Source organism: Myiozetetes cayanensis, unplaced genomic scaffold (genome assembly GCF_022539395.1).
Source record: "Myiozetetes cayanensis isolate MyiCay16 unplaced genomic scaffold, myiCay2020 scf10, whole genome shotgun sequence".
Lineage (NCBI taxonomy): Eukaryota > Metazoa > Chordata > Aves > Passeriformes > Tyrannidae > Myiozetetes > Myiozetetes cayanensis.
In genome coordinates, this window is record NW_026086605.1 from 11,555,183 (window position 1) to 11,578,472 (window position 23,290).

Consider the following 23,290-nt stretch of genomic DNA (forward strand, 5'->3'; position numbering starts at 1 on the left):
TGCATAACCTGCAAAAGGAAGGGAAGTTTTATACAAAAATGAAGAGCAAAGTCCCACAGCATCTTACAGTTCAGTTCAGATCTCTAGCATCCTGTAGACTGAAAATGACAGGAACATTTCAAGGTTAAAAAAAAAAAAAAAATTAAAGCCATAGTCTCACAGGTATTCCTAACAATATCTCAGATTATTCCAAGTGTAGGTGATATTATTAGGCACTAAGGTCCAGAGCCACAAATGGATTTAAACTCCGAAATTTGCCTGCAGTAAGCTTTACCATATGCATGCTGTGGAGCAGAGCTCTTGAGGTAACAGGAATCTTTCTCCTTCAGCTGGCAGCACTGTCTGTACCTCAGCATCCCAGTGGCGTGCTATGTCCACATCCTTGTGGACTCTCAGTAGACCCAGAATCACTCTGAAAAGAGGAGTGTGTATGTTTTGGGACACTGAAAATGCAGTCAAACATCTCCAGATCTGGCAGCAGAAGGTGTTGCCCAAGTAGACTTGGCTGTCAGATTGTCTCATATTCATTTTCTCCACCTCTTGTCCTCCTTAAAACTTCTCTAATATCCCTGGTTTCTCCTAAGGTCTCTTCAAGGAATGCTTATTTCTGTGACACCCCTCCTCTCAGTCCAGCCAATTGCCTTAGTCAGTTCTTGATGGCCCATTCATTCCCTATAAAAGCTTATCCTTGTCTCCCATCCCAGACAACGATTTGAACTCATTCCCTCACCCAGCATACAGGCCAATTAATATCAAGGAAAGAGGAGCAAGTGCCATGAACTGACAAATATTGCACAGTGTTTCATAAGCCCATCTTCCTGCCCTATCACCACTGACCTATTCAGGCTCATTTTCCCTACATCCTACATCAGGAGACATTTCTTTTACATGGCAGCCACCCAACCCATTGAATACAATTATATCCAACACTGGGTTGAGCTTTGAAAATGACTAACAAGTTCTGCCTGAACCGTCACTCACCCACCACTGCTCTACAAGGAACCTCAATGCTCAGCACTGGGACTTCAGTAAGGAATAAGTTGCTTAAAACTTGAATTTTAATGCTGAGTGTCAGGATGTGGAAGCAGAGATGACTCTGTCTTGTATGGCCTGTGTGTGCTACATCTCCTGTTGATTCAGTTGGTACAACCTGCAGTTTTAGAAATTTCTCATGCTAAAACCATTAAATGATTAAACAACCATGTGCCTCTCACTGTGCCTCCTGGTCACCCGCAGGATCTCAGCCAGTCTGGTCCAGCTTTCTTCTTCCTCGCTCTGCTTCACATCTGGCTTCCAGGTTCATGTAACAACACAAGATTTAAAAAAAACATACATCATCATAACATTTTTGTTTCATTTAATAAACATACCTCTTCTGCCTCCCAACTATGTCCTTGTGTGTTTTTTTTATTAGTAATAGTATTACAATCTCCCTAAATTTTGATCTGAAAACTGCTTGACATTCACAATGAGGCATTAAAAAGGATTTATTTCGTCCTTGAAGTAGGCATGTAACTCCTCTTAATGTGAGAGCTCAGACTGGTGTAAATCAAGACTAAATTCACTGATATCAGGGTACCTGAACAGGTAGAACCAGCATAAAGCAATGGTGAAGCAAATAATTTTGTATTCATCAAGGGTAAAATTCCAACAGCAAACAGAACAATTGCTTTGTCTCCTGCCTCTGTCTGCACAACTACCTTAAAAATATAGTCAATAGAACTACTAATAATATTTTCTTCTGAAATTCAGGAACAAACGTTTTTTTGTTTCGCAAGGACAACTCTTTCTTTTTCTGCTCACAACCAGACACTGACACATACTAATCTCATGAAACAGTTCACTGTGAGCAATTGTTGCCTCGTCCATGACCCAAAATAAACCCATCTCTATGGTCTCATAGAGAAACATCAGCAGATTTGTTTAATTAATTTTTCAGGGTCAAGGGAAAAATGTATAGATAGATATATTTAAAGGCTTTGAAAGCTTCATGGCAGCAGTCCAACACTTTCTTTGCCTTTGCTTGCTGTCTAAGGGAAAAAAAGCAGCTCATAAAGCTTAGAAAAGTGATCTGTCTCTGGGTCTGGGGATCCTGTCACCTGTCAATTCCCTGATGTAGCACCATGATATATAACAGCAGACCAGCACTCAAGTGATGTATTACAATAATATGTCAGTAATGCAATGGTGCTTTGATAGTCCTTAATAACCAGAGTACTTCACTGGGGAGAGGGCCAAAGGAAAAGGAAGACCTGGGTAGGAGGCACATTGTTAAGTGCTGCCTCACCCTGTTGAAGTGTGTAAGTGCCATGAGCTCTGGATGGGAAACACCTCATGTGTTCCCAGAACCAGGGCTAGAATTTGAGCAGCAACATTCACAGGAAGGTACCTGGCACACAAGGTATCATCTCTTGGGCATGAGAATTTGTATTTCTGGTTGCATCGAGACCTGGACTGAATCAAGGGATAGAGGTTGCTCTCCTTCCTTGCCAAGGCTGGGCACACTGCTGGCAGGCAGGAACAGGGAGAGTAAGCCTCATCACGTTGATGATTTTAGGGGGTACTCATCTTTCAGAACAATACAAAAGGTGCATCAGGTGTCTGTCAGATTCTGCCTTGCAGCAGGAGAATCCAGCCTAGTGTCCCAAAGAGGGTGAAAACAGAGCCTGGGCTGGTTCAGGCATGCACCTTCCTCCACTCCTGGGTGAGGATGCAGCCAGCCCCAGCCAAGCCTTGCTGCACTTTGCTCTCCATGACAAACATTACTGTAATGTTGATTTATTGGTGGGGGTCACTGAGGGATGTGTTCATAACCAGGCCCTCTGGGTGCTCCCATTGCACAAGTAATGACAGCCTCTCCCTGCATAACAAGAGCATTGTTGTGCAGTGAGCCCAAGTTTATCAGTATTAACACACCAAGCCAGGGAAAATGAGTGTTTACTTTACTTTTGCCTCCTATATTAGAGGTGTCCTACACCCAGAATGGTAGCCTTGGGTCATATGGGTGGTTTTGAGCACCACGGTAAGGACTGAAACAAGGCAGTGATGAGCTGAATCCAGGAGTATTTATGACACTTTTCCTGAGCAGCACCATATTCCCTGATAGAGGGGTATTTGGCACAACCATGAGAATATCAGATGTTGTAAACAATGCTTACACTACCTTTAATAAAGGGAATGAGAACTCCATGCAACATGGAAAAACAGTTGGATTCAGGCAAAGATTGAGTCACTGCTCATGTTTCTAGACTGTGATGAGAGCTGATGTTTAAGTGCCTGCATTTGACTCAACAGCTGCACTTAGCTGGGTTCCTGAACAGTCGATCCTGAACGGTCTCAGTGGTACCTTGTTAAGCCACGGTAATTTCCCCATTTGTGCTTGTCTGTTCATAACTTGGATTTCAGGATCCTATGAACAGAAATGTTGCACTAGTATTGCTGTAAAGAGGGCCAGACAGAAATATTTCAAAAGCTGAGGCTTTTGAAGGTCTTCTGTGATTCTGGACGTCCCTCACACATCAAACTCAGAGACTGGCCAACCTAGTCCTTCTTTGCCTCATCCTTTCAGTTTGCTGACATAAAGGAAAAACTGAAAAAACTGAGCACTGGATATAAAAGGGACAATAAACAGATACCACTGCATTGTTAAATAATATATACATAAAAGTTTAGTTGCATCAGGTCAGAGAAAAAATTTGGGCTCTTAGTCTGGCCTCCACCAGTGAGTGGCAGTGGGCATCTGGGAAGGAGCTTATGGAAGAGATGGCCTTGGGGGTTGGTCTGCCACACTTCTGAAATTTGCAGTTTATGGGTCTACAGAGCTAAAGGAAAGGGTGGGTGGGGGAAGTAGGGAGTGGATATGTATGCATGCATGTGCATGGGTAGAGTTGGTTGGTACATATCCAGAGACATATTTCCATGCTCTTTTTTCCTTTTTAAACAGTCTCTTCTACCAAGGAGTGAAGAAGATGCTTTTTCTTTCTTTTATTTTCTTCTTTTTTTTTTCTTTTTCCCTACATAGGCACTCTACAGTCTCTTACAGGCTAAAGTCTGTTAGGTGAGAGTATGGGAATCATGGGGCCATGTCTGCACAAGCAGATAGTTCGCCCCTCCTATTCACCTCCGAGGCTCCAAAGATAATCAGCCTGTAGAATGGAAAGGTAAGAAGATAATTATTTTTGGAGGGGAGCAGTAAGAAGGAAGGAGAGGTAGTTGTTTTCTCTTTTATCTTTAAAATCTTGCCTTAGACCATTTCTCTGCTGACCCTCCATGTGCTTTGCATGACCCTGAACAACAGAGTTGGAGGGCCAGATATGGCAAGGGAAATTCAGAAGACAGAGCAGAGTTTGCCAAAAGGAAATCTAAGAAGAACAAGGACTGAAAAAGCAGCCAGGGGTAACTCTGATGTACAAAAATACATTTATTTTCAACAATTTCAAAACCACTGCCTTTTTTTACAGTAGAAATATTCAAATGGAACAATAAAACCAAGAACAGTATATATATATGTATAGATATGACTCATGCAGTTGTGTTACTGTGTTCAATAGAGGTATTGCAATTGTCTGTCTCATTTAATCCTTTAAAATCACGGTGGTGGTTTGGATTTAATGCAGTGACTGACATGTGAGGATTCTGGTTTGGTTTGTTAGACCTGGAATGCATGTGGGAGCTGACTGAAGCAAAACGGAGGAGACATCAGGGCATCTTTGCACATCTGTGAAACCAAAGCTTAGTCCAGAAGAAAACACACACTTCCTGCATGTAATTTTATTGATGGCAACTATGTCTGAAACTCTCTGCAGTCTCCAGTCACTCTAGTCTGACCTCTGATCCATCTGGGCTTAGTGCTAGGGTTCTCAAGCACTGGTTAAACTAAGCAGAGGATCTGTTTGGTTTTTACATCAGGTTGCCTGCCATACAGAGCCAGAAGCTGCATCTAGTCTCCATGTCTCATGCATTAATCCCAAGTTATAGCTAATACAGTGGAATCCATCATGGGGGAAAGGCTGGCAGTGATACAGGGCATTGGCCCAGTTTCTTGCTCCCTGTTTCTTTTCCTCTTTTTACATAACTACAGTGTGGGAGCTATTTATGTTCTACTCATACCATTGTCTCTTTCCCTCATTACTCAGGTAAGTAACAGTCTACAGCTTCAGGGCTTTCCATTACATTTTCCCAGGGGTAAAACTTTCCTGCAGGAAGAAAAACCCTAATGACAACCTCAAGTTATTTTGCAGCAAGACACACACAAACAAAAGTGGCCAGTGCTCCAATCTGGGCTAACACCGCAGCTCAGTACATTCCAAAACAGATGAACCGTGTTGGCTGCCCAATGCAAACCTTACTGAGGTCCCATGGATAGATAGATACAGCCCTCAGTATCCCACTGGGACACAGTTGTTACCCTTCTAGTATCCCAAAGGAGCAGCTTTCAGTCATGAACACAAGCTTTTTCAGCTGCCATCAGCCATGATTGTCCCTAATGCAGCAGGTATGATTTGGCAAATGTGGTCCCATGCACACCTGAGGGAGCTCTTTCCAGATGTGCATGGAGCACACCCTGGTCCTGACAGCAGCGTGACAAAGTACCCTGAGAGGTAGTGATACCTACTAAGTCTCATGGAAGATGAAGTTTGAGCGAACTCAAGAATGAGTCAGGGTTTTTTGACGCTCAGTTCTGGCTCCATGGATTTTTTTTTTGGTCTGCTTTGTAGGATATTTTAGGATCATTTTGGATTGAAAATGGCTCTGGACAGGTGTTTCTCAAAAAATTATCTGTATCATTCAGAAATTCCCCAACCTTCATTGAGATTAAATTTCTTTTTGAGAAGTGAAAATGTTTCCATTTTTTTCAGCATCTTACTCTCGATTTTCCCTCCTAGCTTCCTCCCATTTGTTATGACACATTTAACAGCCATCTTTAAAAGTGCGAAAATTAAATTGTGAAAAGAAATCGTGAAAACTGCAATACCCTGCCTTTCTCGTTAAATCAACATGATATAAATCTCATGAAAAACCTAGAATACTCCAAATAACAAGGAATATTTTCACTTTGTTTTGTGACTTATAAAAGAGAAAGTTAATACAGAAAATAATGAGTACTTTACATTCAGTTCTCTGCGGCAGCTCCCAAATTGGTCCTTTGAACCATAATGATCAGCAAAGACTAAGATCAGCCCATAGTTTAGCTCAAGGCCCACGGGACCACTGTTTATGTACATCCCTCCCATCTATACCTAAATGGAAGCTATGGCCTTGTGCTAACAGTCTTATCACCAGGCTGGGCCATTACTGTAAACTACTGTGATGTTTCAGTAGAACAAAGACAGTAATGCAACAATTTATGCGCATGTGATGGATGGAAACTCAAGGTTAAATAGAATAACACAGCCATCAGTCTCCAGCTTATATTAGAAACCAATGCAGAAAAGTGAGGGAGGAAATAGTAGAGAAATATTTTTAAATCAAAACAAAAGGTCCACAAGCCTGACTGAAATGGAGAAGAAGAAGAACTGAGAATATTTACCTTCAGCACTTCTCACAAAACAGTATTTCCCTACATTTTGGCTTTACAATTTTCATCTTGAAATACCTCCTGTGTTTTTCTGCAAAACTCCTTTTAACTACTTTTCTCTACATCTGTAGACCCATCAGGATTTTAACCTTTGATGTGGAGTTCTGCATCCAGATCCTAAAAAATTACAACAAACATTGTCACCTGGTGTCATTTCTGTCTCCTGTTATCACACAAACAGTAGAACATCTTCCCAGAAGTTCGTTCAGTCTTCCTTCCCCTCCCAAGGGGTCCTACACTCGATACTCTGCAGAATAAGGTTCATTTTTGACATCATCATCTCAAGAAAAATGATAAAATTAACTCATCACTGCATAAACTTCTTACCTCAGAACTCCATCACTCCTAAGGGGTATCCTCAATTCAGCGCAGTAGAAAATTTCTAAAGAGCTTTTTCAATACATTTTCTTCCTTTGCGTCCTAGTTCTAATTAGAAAGCATCAACCCACCACACAGAAATTACTTGATGGCATTTCCACTCTGAATTGGAAGCTGCTGTTCTGCAGCACTCACAAGAAAGACTTTTCATAGCTCATTTATACAGGTCTGACCCTTCATTGCCCTCTCCAAAGAGCAGTCCCTAATCGCATACATCTTGTTCAGCCAAAATTTACTACTCTTACACATCCTAAATAGCACTTCACTTCATCAGCTTAACTGCTACAAATGTAACTTCTCCCTGGGAATAAAGCTACTGCAACCTACCTCACTACTGAGTTGAGGTTGTACTAGGTACTGCAAGGCCACTGATATTTGTCCACACTGAGATGGTGATAATTTCATGATTGTTTTCCTCATTTTCACTAACAGATGTTAAGATCAACTAACCAAGATCCTTCTCAGAAGTTGACAACAGTGACAGAGAGGAATAAATGACGAACATCATTAAAATATTTATGATAGGTTCATAGTCTCTCCCACTAATATCTTTCTCTGCCCCATCATAGGAAATGACAACATATATATATATGTAAAAAAAGGCTTGCAGTTATACATAGAGAAATAAACTATGCTGCTTATAGACAGCAGTGTCAGATTGAAATATGACAGACAATTGGAACACACTTGGAACCAAAGCCTGATTCAGCCACGGTCCCTGGTTGGCTGACGTGTACGAGTGCACACGTGCGTGTGTGTCTGTGTGTGTGTGTGTGTGTGTGTGCACACATGTGGGTGTGCCTGCATGTCTGTGTGTGGTTCAGGTTCTGTTTTAAACATATCTTCTTTTACTAAACATTAAATTATTTCCCAAGAAATAAAAAGCTATGTACATTGTAATTATCTACAGTAGGCCTTCAGCATCCTCGCTATTCACATGCACAGGGTTTAGGCTGCATTCATAAACTCAGGCATGCTCCTCCACTGCTTGTGGTGCTGTCCCCTCCAGCCAGTCTGTAGTCCAAGGAACACTGATGTGTGTTTACTCTGATTTTTTTTCCTTTCTCAGCAGTCAACAGTGCCAGAGGGTGACTGAAATTAAAAGCAATTAAAAGAGGCAAGATCCTGCAAAAAGCTGAGACATGCACATCATCGGGAAGCAAGGGATGTTGGCATGTTGCAGAGCCTGGTCCAACAGCCCAGTCTGAACCCTCTGGCAGAATGAAGTAGCTGATTCATGACTTAGTTTGAAAAGGGCTGAAAAGGGACAATTTACTTACAACATGTTCCCTAAGGTACAATACCTATCTGTTGGATTTGAATACTTAATTCCCATTCTGTGTTTAACAGGAGGCTGGCATTCAAATCCCATTGCACACTTGACTCATTCTTTGCTTTTTATTTCTAATCTGATGTGTATTTCCTAAATATGAAGAACCCCTGCTATTTATGAATGCAGCCTTGGTAAACACAAAGCCCCCCCCCATCCCCTCCCAAATGATAATAATGACATATAACTCTTTCTTTTTTCATAATAATAATAATAATTATAACAATAATAATTACAAATAAAAAGTCAGAAATATTGTAGACCAAGTGGATTCTCAGTATTAAACACTAGTGCAGTTGGGGATTTCCTTTGTGCTTTCACTGTTGGCAATTGTTGAGATGCTTCCTGTGGAGGAGAAAATGGAGAAGAGAGTCAGTGAAGTGGTTTCAACAGTTTGGTCTATATTGCTTCTCACTTCTTCTTAGGATGTGCTTGTTTAAGTGTAAAGACAGCAAAGGTGTTTAGAAGTAAGACATCCTCTTTTGTATTTGCAGTAAGCAGGGAGCATGCAGAAAACTCATTACTACAGTTCAGTTGGCCAGCAATAAACTCATTAAACTATTAGGGACATATTTGCTTATGATCATAGCACACCAACAGTGTAAGCTTGGCTCAGCTGATTCTTCTGAAGGTTCAGGGAATTTGGTACTCCACAAGAGAGGCAGGGTCATGAGCAGGCATAAGTGAGAGCCACAGCTATTACTAAGTCCTGTATACCTATTGTTGGCTACAGGTTACTACCCTGGTCATGGTACACTGTGGGAAAAGTTGTGAGAAAAACTCTCTGTTACCATGTTGCAGAGAGAGATTTCCCCCTGTCTCAGTGTCTCAGGCTCTATTTGTACCTGGGGTCACAGTCATTGCCTCTCTAATATCCCAGTGACCAACATCCTCACCCAGACTGTGAAACAAACCAGCAGTGGAGGGCCGTCTCTCACCCATCACTCTTGTGTCCAGCTCTTTGTCCATCAGCTCCTCAGGGTCTGTGAACTCACTCAGAGTGATTTTGGGGGCATTTTCACTTTGGCTGACAGAGCCAATCATTTCCTGCTCCTTGTCATGCTGAACTTGGGCATAGATGTTAATCCAAGGGATTTTCCTGCACAAGAAATGAAAACGAGGGGTTATATTTTGTAGCACAGGGATCCTCAGCATGTCATTTATTATTCAAACAAATTAAACTGAGACCAAGCCCAGAAATGCAGCACTGGCAGTGATGCAAAGTATGAGCCCTCAGAATGGTGAAAGCAACATAGAAAGGTTCATCTCTAAAAGTGCCATTATCATCCACTGATTCCAATGCCAGCCTAAAGCTACCCCAAATCTCAGGCCACTGACAGCTGTAAACCTGAGTGTTCTGGTCCTGTCCTTTTAAATGAGAAGTCGTGCACACAGTGGGCACTGTACTCAGCTCAGAGTGCAGCAATCAACTAAGTACAATCAGCTGCAATTGTCAGCTCTCTCAGTATTTATTATATGATCAGTGGTGCATTGGAAACTAAAAGTAAAAATCAATTTGAGCACTACTATCAGTTGAGAAAAAAAATTGCTAGGCTTGCTGCTGTTGACAGGCCCACACTGACTCAATAGGAATTGTCACAGAAAGAGCTATAAAGAATTGGTCCTGCCTCAGAGTACAGAAAGGATTTGGACCTCACAGTACCCTTCCAAAGTCTATTTGTTACCATTGCACTGCAAAAAAACAGTTTGTCACGCTATGGATCATGCAAGTTTGCAGGGACTTATTTTCCCTTGCTGCTCAGGAAGCCAAAAAAGCTAAGGGAATAGTTCTTCCTTCTTCCAAGTGAAATTAACTTGGACTGTTAGAATGATATCCTGGAAAAACAGTTAGTTAGACAGTCTACACTGCTCAAAAAGGGAAAATCTGGAGAATATTTTCAGTTCCTAAAAGCATACAGGAGAGAGAAAGAAAATATGTTCAAAAGAAATTGTATAAAATGCCATATCTTTATGCTAATCTGTCTGCTGTTGGACATGTCAGAGACTAAAGCAGTGGAAATTGCCTCAGCTCTCATGCATTCAATAGGTCTATGCTGATATTACTCCAGTGAAATTCTGGCCTCAATCAACTAGTCCTATTGCCTTGATCTAGCATTCTGTTCTTAACCAGAAGCAAGCCAGGCCATATTTGGGATGTTTAGCAGAGGATAACAAATCTCGTTATCTTCTCCCTTTCTCCTAATCTGCAGTGTTAAAATATGCCTTACATGACATTAAGAGACATGAGAACTACACAGGGAATGTGAGACAACTAAGGCATTCCCACAGGATTCAAGTGCCCAGAACATGTCTGGAGATGTGTAGAAACATGGACATGAGAACACGCCTGGAGATATTGGAAGACTTAATTTTGCTTCCAAACAATGCGATGACAGAGAAGTGATTGTTTTCTGAGCTTGGAGAGGAAAAGCTTTTTAGAATTGTGAAGCAGAGACCCCTCCACTTCAGAGGGGGGGATAAAGAGTTAGGGAAAGCTGGGGAAAAAAAGAAACTGAGGCGGCTGTACATATGTGTATCCATACATGCATGCCTAATTCTGCTGTGCCTCCCAGTACAGACACAGGTGGACACAACATTATCCACACGACTGAGCACACACACTCCTGCAGTCCTGTCTCAGGACATGCACACTCCCTGCCTGCCCCACTGCTGCTCACCACTCATAGTCACGTAGTATTGACCTGCTCATCCTCCCAGAAATGAAAACACCTCTTTACGGTTCATTTCCATACTTTTCCCTCTTCCTTCCTTTTCCAGCTGGACCTGCTCAACAAGTATCTCTCTGGCAGCAGTGTTTAATGTGCCTGCTGAGTCTATAAATTGACAGACTCATAATAACGAGTCTGTGTGCAAACCAGCAAAGTACCAAATCTGTGAAGTTGTAGAATTAAAAATTCATGCAGGCCTATTCTCTCCCCTCAACCTTTGCCTGTAAGCTGCAGTCCTGTATTCAGGCTGGGATCAAAAAATTAATCAAAAAAGCACACGTGGGTAATGGATCTCTGCATTGCTGAGAGGTAGAGGAAAGCTTTTGGGTTTGCCCCCCTTCTTCCACTAAGAATTGTTGCATGCTCTCATTTCTGCTCCACTGAGCCAGGGGTTTTAGAGAGAGCTGAAAAATTGCTTTCTGTTCTGAAAAGTCAAGTTGAGGACCCTCGGTGTATCAAACTTAATTCTAAGCTTTGTTCAGTTTGTTCTGAGTTTGTCCTCTTTGGGACAGAGCAGATAAGAGGGGACAGCAAGGTAATGAGCTTTTGTGCTAAGCAAAACTGATGCTTTAACCACCTTCCTCCTCACTCCCAATTTGTGATACATTCAGTTTTCAGACAGATTTTAACAAGGCAGGTTGTCCCAGCCCTGGAGCACAATAGAATGCTGATGGCTGCTATGCTCAAGACTCAGGATGCTAAAGTAGTACAAGAGTAAGTTTTATGAGCTGTAGTAGTATAACATGACCTGCAGACTGCCAAAGCAAAGTGGATTAACAAGCTCCTCACTATTCTCTGGCAGCTGGAATATAGAGATCCTTCTTCATTATAACTGATTGCTGACAAAGATATCAGTCCAAACAAGAAACCATCTCATCAAGACGGAAAGGAAAGTATGTCATACACAGGTTTGTACATTCATCTTGATACATCCCCCAGACAGACTTCTTTGCCCTCCTCATCCTATGTATGGGCATGAGAGAAATCATCAGTTACCTCCCCAGCATATTATTAAACCAATGCCTTAAACAAGTCCCATGTCCCATTCCCCATTCACATGGGAAGATGTATTCCACCTCACAGAAGCAGAGAGAGGATTTCAGACTGCAATTAGGAGGTCATGCTGAAGGCCTTGAAATCTGTGTCTGAGCAGATTCACACAAATACGTTCCCTGTAAATTATCCTGGGCTACTGAAGTCAGTAGGAGCTCGGTAACAGATATCAATGTGCACAGGATCAAGCACTAGAAACAGGGCCACTCGCTGATTTTGACAATGGCTAATATAAGTGGTTAAAAATGAGGGAAACCTTAAACCTGGAGACTGGGATACATGCAGTCTTATCATTCCATTTTTAACGTTGTTTGTATCCCACTATGATCATTAGAGAGAACGAGCATTATTCTGGGGTGCAGAAAATCTGGAGAGAAAAACATAACTAGAATTGGACAGGAAAAGCTCTATTTTCCCCATTTGGAGGAATTACTATGTTCAGGAAGTTTGATTTTTTAAATTTGTTTGTTTGTTTGTTTTTGTTTGGTTGGGTTTTTTCTTCTCTTTTTTTGAAATCAGACTCAGCTTATGCTTCTAATAGAGTATTTTACCACTGGGCAGAATCTGGGCACATAGATCATTTTATATAGTAAGTACTGTACTGAATGCTAAGTTGCTTCTAAGGAGCTCCATCTGCCTAAAATATATTCTTATAAAGCAGCCCTCCAGCAAACAGGCCATTCTTATCACATATTCTGTTTCACAGCTTGCAGCAGCCAAGTGCCATGGGCCAGCACTGGTCCTACCTGCTGCTGGAAGCAAAAGGTTTACATTAACATCTGTCAAAGTAAATCTCAGCATAGATTCCCAAAGGCCTTTTGACGCTTTACACAAAATTTTCTGGCTTCGAATCTTCCACCTTTAACATAATCACACCTGTTCCTCTGCAAAACTAACCTGTTCACTTTGCAAGATGCTGCAAATGAGAAGGCAGCTGGCCAGGTGGACATAGGCTGTATGAAGTCACACATTATGTGGGTTTTTGACTAAGTATTTTGTACCTCAGTACCCAGTTATGTACACCCAGTGAGCACAGAGGATTCCCATTTCTGGTGTGTGGTTCAAACACATCTGCTGAAACAGGCTACAGCTTGATTTCTGAGCTCTTGATGAGCTTTTGGAACACTGGGTTTGTGGTCAAAGGGCAGTAGATGGTTTTCTCTTTCAGAAATAGGGAACTATACTGGTCTAAGTCTCAGGCTGGCATAACTCACTCTACGTTTGCAATTCAGGCAAAGCTCTGCCTGGATTTCCTGTAAAACACCCAGTGTCGTCCTTCTCCCATCTCAAAGTTTTTCAACTTACCTCTTGAATTTGTAGATCAAAAAAACAGCCAAGCCTACAAACACCACAGACAACAACATCAGCATTGCAGAACTGCTGTGACCCGAGCTGGAATCAACAAGGGGTGCTGTAGGAGGAAAAGCAGAGCATTATATTTTCAGGATGTTACAAGGGAACACATTAACTACCAGAGAGTTGAGGTCAACTCTGTCTTTGTCCCATCTGCTTTATCACCATTGCATGGTGCATGCTGTTTTTGGCAGAACCAATCAGTAGGAAACAAATTGACTCTCTTGTCCTTCAGAAATCAAGCCCCTTTTCAAGACAGTGCAGTCTAACATCTACAAGTGAAAAGGCACAGCAAGACATGCTTATCTGAATGCCTGATCACTCCTGTGTTAACACTCTGGGCTATTTCTTTTCAGGTTTTTCCAGGGACTGGAGTGGAAATGAATTTTATGAAGCGTGGTTTAATGCATGTCTATTCCCCTTTGAAGAAGCTACCTCAGAGCATCAATGAACAGCATGACTCCCATCTTCCAAGGACATATGTATGTCTCACATGTGACAGTCTTGTGAGAAGCCTCAAGGCTCATCCTTGTATTGGTCCTTAGAGACTTTTAAATTGAGTCAGTTTTCATAATGTGGAGGAGCCCAAAGCAATAATCCTGGACCCAAGCACGCAACACATTATAGCATTTTGGAGATTTGATCCATCTATCCTTGACATTTTCAGTGGTTTAAATACAGTATATTCCTATACCTTGTTTATGCAGCTATTCCCACAGCTCATCAGAGCACACCATCTTAATGGCCTGAGCACTGTGCTGAGAATCAAGTGTCTGATGAGAAGTCTCTAATGATGCACAAATGATTATAAGTAGCAGTTGAGTGTTTCTCATTCTGCATAAATATTTGGTTTGGTGTTTTACTATTCTCTATTCTTTTTTCTGTCACCCTGAAGATGGGGACAAAGTCATGCAAATAAAGTCACTTCTGATTTCGTTGCCAAATTTCCACACCTAACAGTCTGCTCCTGCCAATATTCTGCTGCTTATACTTCTGACTGTTTCATGGAAAAGACTGTCACTTCATCCAAGTCAAAATACTATGGGAATGTTCATGAAACAGACGCAATACCCACACTGGAAGGGGTGCAAGAATAGTTGTGCAATGTATGTTAAATGTAGTGTCTCACTAAAACAAATCCAGATTCTGGAGAATTCCAGCCACCTGGAGACTGCAGACATTTGCATCCCATTCCTAGTTTTTCAAATTAAATAATTCCATCCTACTTCTGTTAACATGCCCAAACAGTGTTAGAGAGTGAAAGTAAAAATGATATTATCTGTAGGGAAAGTCACGAGCCTTGATTTAGCCCAGTTCTTGGCTCTCTCAGAGCCTCCCATAAAAAGAAGCTGAAGTGCATTACTGTGGGATTGGAATCCCAATCTTTCAGAGAGGCTATCAGCAATGGCACTTGCACAAGATCCCACATTGCAGACAGTTACAAGGGCAGTCATAAGAAGCAAGGGCAAAAATAAATCCATCACCTCCTTTGTAACCATGACTGTCTCACCGACAGCTGAGAGCTTCACACTAGGCTGGCTGAAATTCTCAGCAGTAGCTGAGGGCTTCACACCAGGGTGGTTTAAAGCAAAGGGGGTGACAAAGCTTAAAATTACTCTTGGCTACTCTGTCCAAAAATGAAGATAGGTTGAAATTTAAATAAATTCCAATTTGTAGAAGTCAATATTCAAGCACATATTCCCCGTAAGAGGCCTAGGCCTTCTTTTCATGAGTACTTTGCCACTTTAAAGGTTTTTAGCTAGTAATAACTGTAACAAGCCCTTTGCAATAAGGATTTGATCCAATATCCATGAAAGTTAGCAATACCCCCCCTGAATTCCACATGTGCCCAGTGAGGGCTTTATAGAACACCATTCACCTGGTTTTCTAAAACACTTGAAAAACACCAGTATACTAGTTAATTAAACCATAGGGAACTCTTACAAGGTACTTTTTATACTTGTACAAACTGGAGCATGAAGATGCCCCTGTTGGATTGTTTTTAACACTTCCTGCTTCTACCACAATGTCTCAATACGATCCCAGTACATGTCCCAGTAGCACATACCAAACTGTGAGTGCTCTGATGTAGACTGGTTCTCCTGGAGTTGCCTGAAGCCTCAAGAGAACCATAGCTAAGCATTTGACTCCACACTCACCTAATGTTAACTGAGTAACATACACAATGACTTCAACACCAGGCTTCAGTTCAAACTGGACCAAGTTCTGGTTGAGAGCATTAAAAAGGATTTCTACCACCTGAAGAAATAAGAAGAGGTACGATAGTTATGATATAGAAGACAGCAAAGTCTGGAGAACATTCAGGAATGCACATAACCTAGAAAGGTGGCTAACTTCTCTTACTGCCTTCAGGAAGGACTGAGGAAGTGGAAAGAAATGTACGTGTGCTCTACATGAAACTTGGTGTTATTATGTGCAAGTCTCCCTTACAGGATTTTTGAGAATCATATAGCATGTTGTTATATCTCTCCTGAGGAGCAAACCAAGAGGGTAGCAATTTTTTTTTTTTTTGGGGGGTGCACTACAAGAGGAGGAGGGAAAATAACTAAGGATCTTTTTACCCTCAACAATATCCTGTGAGTTTGATCAAATGCATTTGGAAATCACTGACCTATTGGCTTTTTATTGGTGGATAATGGAACTAAGTTAAGTAGTCCCGACTTACACTTCTTTATTCACATTGATCTTACCATGTAGCTTCTATTTAAATAGGCTATTGGAGAGGTGAGACAATCCAGTTTTTAAGATTAGTGGAAAATTTGCTATATTTCTCCATCATTTAGAAAAGCAGCCTTGGACTGTAGTTTACTGGAGTTGATGAGTTGGGATATCAGCAACCCAGCTATGATGTGTTATTTGGTTGCCCCAGAGGACATACTTGGTATGTCACACTGGAACCTGAGTTTTTTAATTCCTAATCTCCATAGAGTAGTTCTCGTAGACAGAGCACAGCTACTGAGTAGTTCTGATGACCTACTCTCCAGGGCAGAGCTCCTCAAGCAGAAGCCAACAACAGGTGCCAAGGTACAACTGAGTAGACTGTCAAATAAAATTAGAGCACTAGAGCTTCAGATCTCATGGTCAGTTAGTCAGAAACCTAACTGAGGTGTCAGCATAAGACTGATATATGAAATATTTACACAACAGCTTGTACAGATGGAGTTCTAGTACTGGTAGATCCTACTGAACAGGGTAGAAATGACTCCCAGAACATCTCCTCCAAAAAACCTTTCAAACCTTCCCACCTCAGTGCATCTCTTTTGCACTCTGAACACCATAAATTTAAGAGGCCAGCTTTGCTAACTTTCTAGGACCAAGGTACTACTCTGCAGGAACCGGCTTTACTCAGTGGGTGACAAGAACTTCCACTGAATTCAGCAGTCCTCTGAATTATTTAATATTTGATCACAGAAAACTTACTCTTCCAAGAGTTAAGTGGCACTGGGCTCACACATAGCTTGCACGCTGCTGCATAGCTTGTATGCAGCACTGTAAAAATGCTGCATACAAGAACACTAGCTAGAGCTAAGCAGCCTTTCCAGCAGCAGTTCTTCACTCCTTTGCCTTCATAGACCTGATTTAATCACTTGGCAATTCTAACATGAAAGCTTCAGCAGACTAATGCTGTTGTTCCTAGCTCTTTCCTTGCCTGCATATCACTGTTGCTATTCATCACCATAATTACCTATTTATTTAAGTGGATGGATATTGTAACTTCCAAATATAGTTTGCACAGGCCATTCGTTGTTGCAGAAAAAAAAAAAAAAGAAAAAAAAAAGAAAAGGTCTTGTTCCTGTGATATATGACCTGAAGAGCCTGATTTATTTTTAGTAAACTTCAATATATTATCTTGCTGCTTTGGCCTCTGTCTATTAGCATACCTCCACGGAGTGGAGGGAGTACCTATTCAAGGTTCCTTTGACCATAACTACCGTAATAAGGACACACCACTGATTTAGGAAGAACCTCTTCTAGTGGTAGACTGTGACATATCTCAGTGAGGTATTAGAAATCCTATTTTTCCTCTGAAAATAATTTTCTTTAATGCCATAAACTATAGTGTCACAATCCCAGATGCATCCATTTCGACCACACTTATTGTAAGTATTTCCAGTGCTGCACAACTTCAGGGGCCCATCTGCAAATGACATGACAGGAATAAATGTTCCATTAATCCTTCTTTCCTTACTTGCTCCAGATCAGCCTCACTGCTTTTCCTCCTCTCTGTTGTGTTTTTATGGGGCAGTATGAATAGTTCAGCAGAAGTAGGCAGTCCAGGAAACACAGCTACCAAGATCTGTTCATCAGGAATACCAGTCACCTAAAAAAAGTAAAAGAAAAGCAAAAAGGAGTTCTTCAGCTGCTATTTTGTTACTCATATTTCTATTCACTACCGGAAATGGCAAATTTTTATTTGCCAGTTCCAGTGTAGGTGGTGTTGTCCTAATGAGCTGGTCTGCCCATTTGGTGGGTCAGAAATTGAAGTTTTGCTAAATACCCACTCTACTTCCTTTCTAGAAGTAAATGTAGGCTTGACAACATCCCTGGACCCAAAGATCTCAGCCTAAAGTCCAAACACAGCATGTCTCCAGGTGTGAATTTTCCATATAGTTCTTGCTACAAAACAATGACCCAAACTCAGATCCACAGAGTGTCTCAGGGCAACCACTGGTGAGTGTGCAGCTAACAAGGACATACTAAGAAAATTGCCTGCAATCACCTTATGTTATCAGGTTGTGGGGATCCACATTTGCCATACACAAATAACAATGTCCACAGTGGAAGAATTTTTACTACTGTGGCTGATGAGTGAGGGCTGCTCAGTTTACTGAACCAAGAGTACCTGATGCTCACAACTGCCTTCAGAATGACCTGCCCACCCTCTCTCCCCAGATTCAAGCTGTGCATCCTCAATAGGGCAGCAAGCTTCCCCTCCCTCACAAATGCTCTGCTACATGAGGTTAACTCAATTAGCCCTCTGGTCCTATCCCACCCCGAGCTCCATGGCCTTGTTCATGAGCTGAAATATATCAGCAGGGCAGTCCATCCCTAGTGGGATGCACAAGCAAGCAGTTCTACAAGATTTCTCCTGTTCTCTGCAACCTTTCATAGTTACAACCTAATTAATCTAATTTTTCACACAGGCTTGACTCTGAATACAGTAAAAGCAAACAACAGTTTAAAAAAATGAACTTAGTGTTTTCTCAGGATGAAAAAACAATCTAAGAAATCTTATAAACTGTGAATTTTGAGTGGGCTGCAGATGAGAAAAGCTGAGCAGGATTGTACTTTCCCAGTATAAATAATCAGCCTCCATTTCTAAGAACAGCTGTAGCTGAAGAAAAAAAAGCAAGATACATTTTTGGCAAAATGCAAAACCCACAAAAGCTTGTCTAAATCTATCTCCTGATTTCACAAAACCCAAAGTTCCTGACTATTTGATATCATAAATTATTCTGTCCCCCTGCCTGCAAGAATACGAGTACTAATTTACATATTCTAATTAATCCCAAAGGAAGATTCAATGTTCTTCCTACCCACAGAAGTCTCTCTTTATCCTGTATTTTAAAGGTAAATTTATTTTCACTCTGAATCCTTATTTTTTTGCCCCAGTTGGAAAGAGAGTAGAGCTTTAAAATGTTCAGTTGCTACACTTAGCTGCATGTGGAACTCCTGACTGAATATCAGGAAGAGATAAAAATATCTTCCTCATGCATCCAGCACACTACAATGCCTGTCTTCTGGGATGAGGTGGATCAGCTGTTTAACAACACACAGTAACATTTACCAAATATTTGGAGTAGAAAACAGTAGATACTGTCACATCAATTTGTCAAGATAAAAATAATGGCAATCAAAAATTTGCAAAATCCTCATGGTTATTAAAAGCTAAAAAGTACAACGAGAATTATTAATAAAAGTAACTGTAATATTTCCACAAAATTACCGATATAATTTGCCTCTGTAAAAAGATCTGGCACACTAAGAAGCTTTTTATCGATTTTTAATGATAGCTTCATTACTGCTGTCCTTTCCCATTCTTTTAAGCTAGCATGTCAAAAAAGTGCATTTTTTAATCATCTAGTCAGTATTAGTAGAGACAAGGAAACAGATGCCCACCTGTGCTAGTGCTCTCTTGATGACTTTCCCAATGTCTTGCCTCCATTCAGGGATGTCAGGGTTATGGTAGTCCAAGTTGGGAGAAAACGAAAGAAGCTGAGATTGGAAATACTCTGGAATAGAGAAACAGTATGAGAAGAATAAATGGGCAGTGTTCAGGCTACAGATAAGGGTGCAGATGACAACAGGAAGACTATAATTATCTTAAAGCAAGAGGGAGAGAAAAGGCTGAAGGAAGAAAAAGGATGGAAAGCAGGATGGAAAGCTTGTAAGGAACAAATTTTTATAATGGCTGTTATACAGGACATTTTGCCATAATACCAGCTTCTGGCTTTCCCCAAAGAAATAGAAGCAAGAATGAGAGAGGTGAGGAGATGTCTTCCCTTCATGATGCCTTTGAGCTTTGCCATTTTGCCACTGTCAGATTCCGCTCTCAAGGAAGTTGACCAGTACATAAGGCAGCACCCGGTTGAACTTTGGCAGGTCTGTACAATTGTATGCATTGTGGTCTGCAGAGCAAACACTTGCTGTAAGTAACGTTTTCAAAAGCATATTATCTGTTTGCTCTCCTGGAGGGAAGCCATGAGTGGTTAATACCCCAACAAAGCAGAACGCAGTGGTGCTAATGACAGGCTAATCAAGCAATGGCTATTCATGAAACACTTTGAAATTGCTTCCTAATTGACTGATTGCTGGGAAGAAGAAAAACTTCCTAGACTTCAAATACAGAACAATTTTTTTTTTCCAGTTCCAACTCTCCCCTATGGTGTCACCAGAGACCAAGCCTGGAGTCCTTATGACAGCTGTGCACAATGGATTTGGGCCAGTGGGAGGCACAGATCCAGGACAGGAATCAAGCTCGGATTTAATTTCTCAGGGCAGAAGGCTCTCCTTTCTGTTTTTGAAGATGTGCTATGCCTCACCCTGAAGCAACTGATCTCCAGACCCTTCAAACAAGTATTATTAACCATTTGTAAGAAGGCACTAGTTTTAGATCAAGAAAAACCAGCCAGAGTATAAATGAGGAAATCCTCAGAATAGCAGGGATGTGCCAGCACAGCACTGATGTGGCATCTTTTGCAAGATCTTTTCTTTCCTTCTAGATGGTGCCCTATCTTTTCAAATAAAACAAGCATCAAAGAGAGCAGGGAAACTCTCTCAAGTTCTGAAGTTTTATCTCAGAGCCTGATATATAAATCTACTTTTGACCCCTCAGTACCAGGTCCAATTTATTTTTTGAGCAAATTCTTCTCTGGTAATCTCAATTTGAGAAAATTCTGAATAAATCTCCTCCACTGATAACACCAGAAATCCATACCTTCCTGCCTAGAGCCATAATCACTTGACACAGGACACAGATTAGAGTACAAATTTAGCAGAGTGCATGTTTACTAAACATGTCACTCATTTATATACTCAGATTTGAATTGATCACCAGACTGGGGGATTGGAAGGACTCCTTCCTTAGACCAGGTCAGTCTGCAGCACAGCACTGCACAGGACTATTTGAACATTTCAACTGGATCAATTTCTCTTTGTGTTAAAGCCAAAATATTTGGATCTTTTAAATAGAATGGCAAAATTTCTTCCAAACTGTTTAAAAACAGAGTCAGGAGCACACTCTCTGGGCCCTACTGGGACAAAAGACTGAGATCACCTGTGGGGACCCCTTCCTAGATATGCCTGATTGAGGTTTATTCCAGAAACTAGTAGAAAGATGGAAATTTCCCAGAAGTAAACACTGCATTTTGCAATGCTAAAAATTATCAAGTAGAATTTTACTAATACTTGATAATAGCTAGTATGGGTATTACTCAACCATATTAACAAATTATTAAAACCCATTGTATTTCATGGCCAGAAACCCAATAAATATCTATTTAGCTGGTTGCTAAGTTTGAGCATACAGCAGGACATTTATTTGTATTTAATTACTGAAACAAGACACACATAGTTCAACTACACAGTGCTGGACTTCAAATCAACCCAAGTTATTTGAAGCCCAAGTCCCTCACTAAAATTTAATATCCAAAGAAAAGCTTGCCCTCAAATGCTGGAGGCCACTAACTGGATAAGGAAAATGAAGACTGGTCCAGGGTGAAAATTATTCTCTGGAGAAATCTCAAAGTCCTTGCCAGAGCTGCTGAGATAGCCCTTTCACTCAGGATTTTTCAAGCCCTAAACAGGGTATCCTCCGTGGTCGGGCAAAGGGTGCTTTTTGGAGCCCATGGCATGCAGATACGGCAAGAAGATACCAAACTACACCCATGGGGAAATCCTGGGGGCTCAGTTTGACCTCCATCTGTGACATGGAAGATGGGCAGAGATACCAACAACAGAGTAATTTCTGGCCCCTCTTTTCAGACCCCTGCAGACCCCTGTCATTTATTACAGTCACTGATAGACAGACCAGGTGCATTCAGACCACTTTAATGATGCATTATGACTATTTCTTTCCACAGCTGGGAAGCTGAAGGAAAGCAGTCTGATTACAGCTCCAAGTGTCTTTTATTTTTAGGAGTTGCCTGTCTGGGTGTACAGACAGACCAACGGACAAAGCAGACACCAGCCACCTTACTATTGCTGAGCTCACAAATTTGGCTAGCTGCCACACCCTATTCACTTCTATATTTTGTCATCATGACACATCTTTGTCATCAGAGGTTTGTCTTCAGAGGTTCCTCCAGGCACTTAATAGTTCCCAGAGTTCATTTTGGATCAGCAGTGTCTGTCTGTCTGTCCTTCAATCCCCTGAGACATGACTGTAAAAGGCTTAGAGTACCATGCACTGCGATCTCCTTGGTGTCTTGGATGAGGGTGTTGCCTCCAGCAACTTGCACAGTCACAGTGTTCATCCCCTCCACAGTGAACATGTATGAGATGCTGCTCTCCAAGGTGATGAGAGGCTGTAAGAGGCAAACACAGATGGCAATATCAAAATCAGGATGAGATTAACTCAGGATCACAACATGCACTTGACTAATCTACCAGGCAACAACATCCTTCCTCCTTGATAAAGGCGTGGTCCTACAAGCTTGCATGTCCTGCCAAGGACTAAACATGGCCCAAACACACCACTGTGAGAAGTGTCCCACAGGCAGAGGTTTCTCTCACTTCAGTAGATGTTTCCTGAAATATTCTTCCACTGAACTTCAACCCATTATACTACAGACTTCCCAGTAGAACACAGTTGGCAACTGCAGAGTTATTGCTGCAGAATGCAATGTTGTACACACATAGGCACACACAGACACACATTCACCCAGCACAGTTGCTGTATCAGCTGCACAAAACACAAGTTCAAATTGAAAATAAACCAGATATGCAGATGCTTCTTCAAACAATCCATATTATTCAGATTCAGGGCCAGCCTCTGCTTCAATGAGCATAAATCCATTTATCTATCACAAAGCAAGACTGCTCAGGTCAGAGTGAGGACATCCAGCATTGCCTTGTCCGTGGTTTGAACCTGTAAGCCAGTTCCAACTGTAACGTGGCAAACTGTGTTAACCAGGCTGAAAGCACAGCATTATTCCTGCTGACAGTGCTGACAGAATGTGGCTGTGGAAGGGACTTGTGCTGGAGCAGTTTGTGAACTGCAGCCCATGGGAAGGGCCCACACTGGAGAAATTCATGGAGAGCTGTCTCCCACAAGAGTAACTCCCTCCCATAAGCGGGGAAACAGTGTGAGGAGTCCTCCCCCTGAGGACGAAGGAGCAGCAGAGACAA

At 41.5% G+C, this 23,290-nt stretch overlaps 1 protein-coding gene across 1 annotated transcript in view; it reads right to left on the bottom strand.

Moving 5' to 3' along the window:
• Window positions 1-4,400: 4,400 nt before the first annotated feature.
• SORCS3 (sortilin related VPS10 domain containing receptor 3) overlaps window positions 4,401-23,290 on the bottom strand; it is a 289,152-nt gene continuing 270,262 nt past the window's right edge. The window contains exons 21-27 of the mRNA XM_050338477.1: window positions 22,344-22,467; window positions 19,562-19,674; window positions 17,631-17,762; window positions 15,580-15,679; window positions 13,373-13,478; window positions 9,224-9,384; window positions 4,401-8,630 (exon numbers count right to left, since the gene is read on the bottom strand). Coding sequence (XP_050194434.1) covers window positions 8,566-8,630; window positions 9,224-9,384; window positions 13,373-13,478; window positions 15,580-15,679; window positions 17,631-17,762; window positions 19,562-19,674; window positions 22,344-22,467 — 801 coding nt within the window. The 3' untranslated portion in view covers window positions 4,401-8,565. The remainder of the gene's footprint in view (window positions 8,631-9,223; window positions 9,385-13,372; window positions 13,479-15,579; window positions 15,680-17,630; window positions 17,763-19,561; window positions 19,675-22,343; window positions 22,468-23,290) is intronic.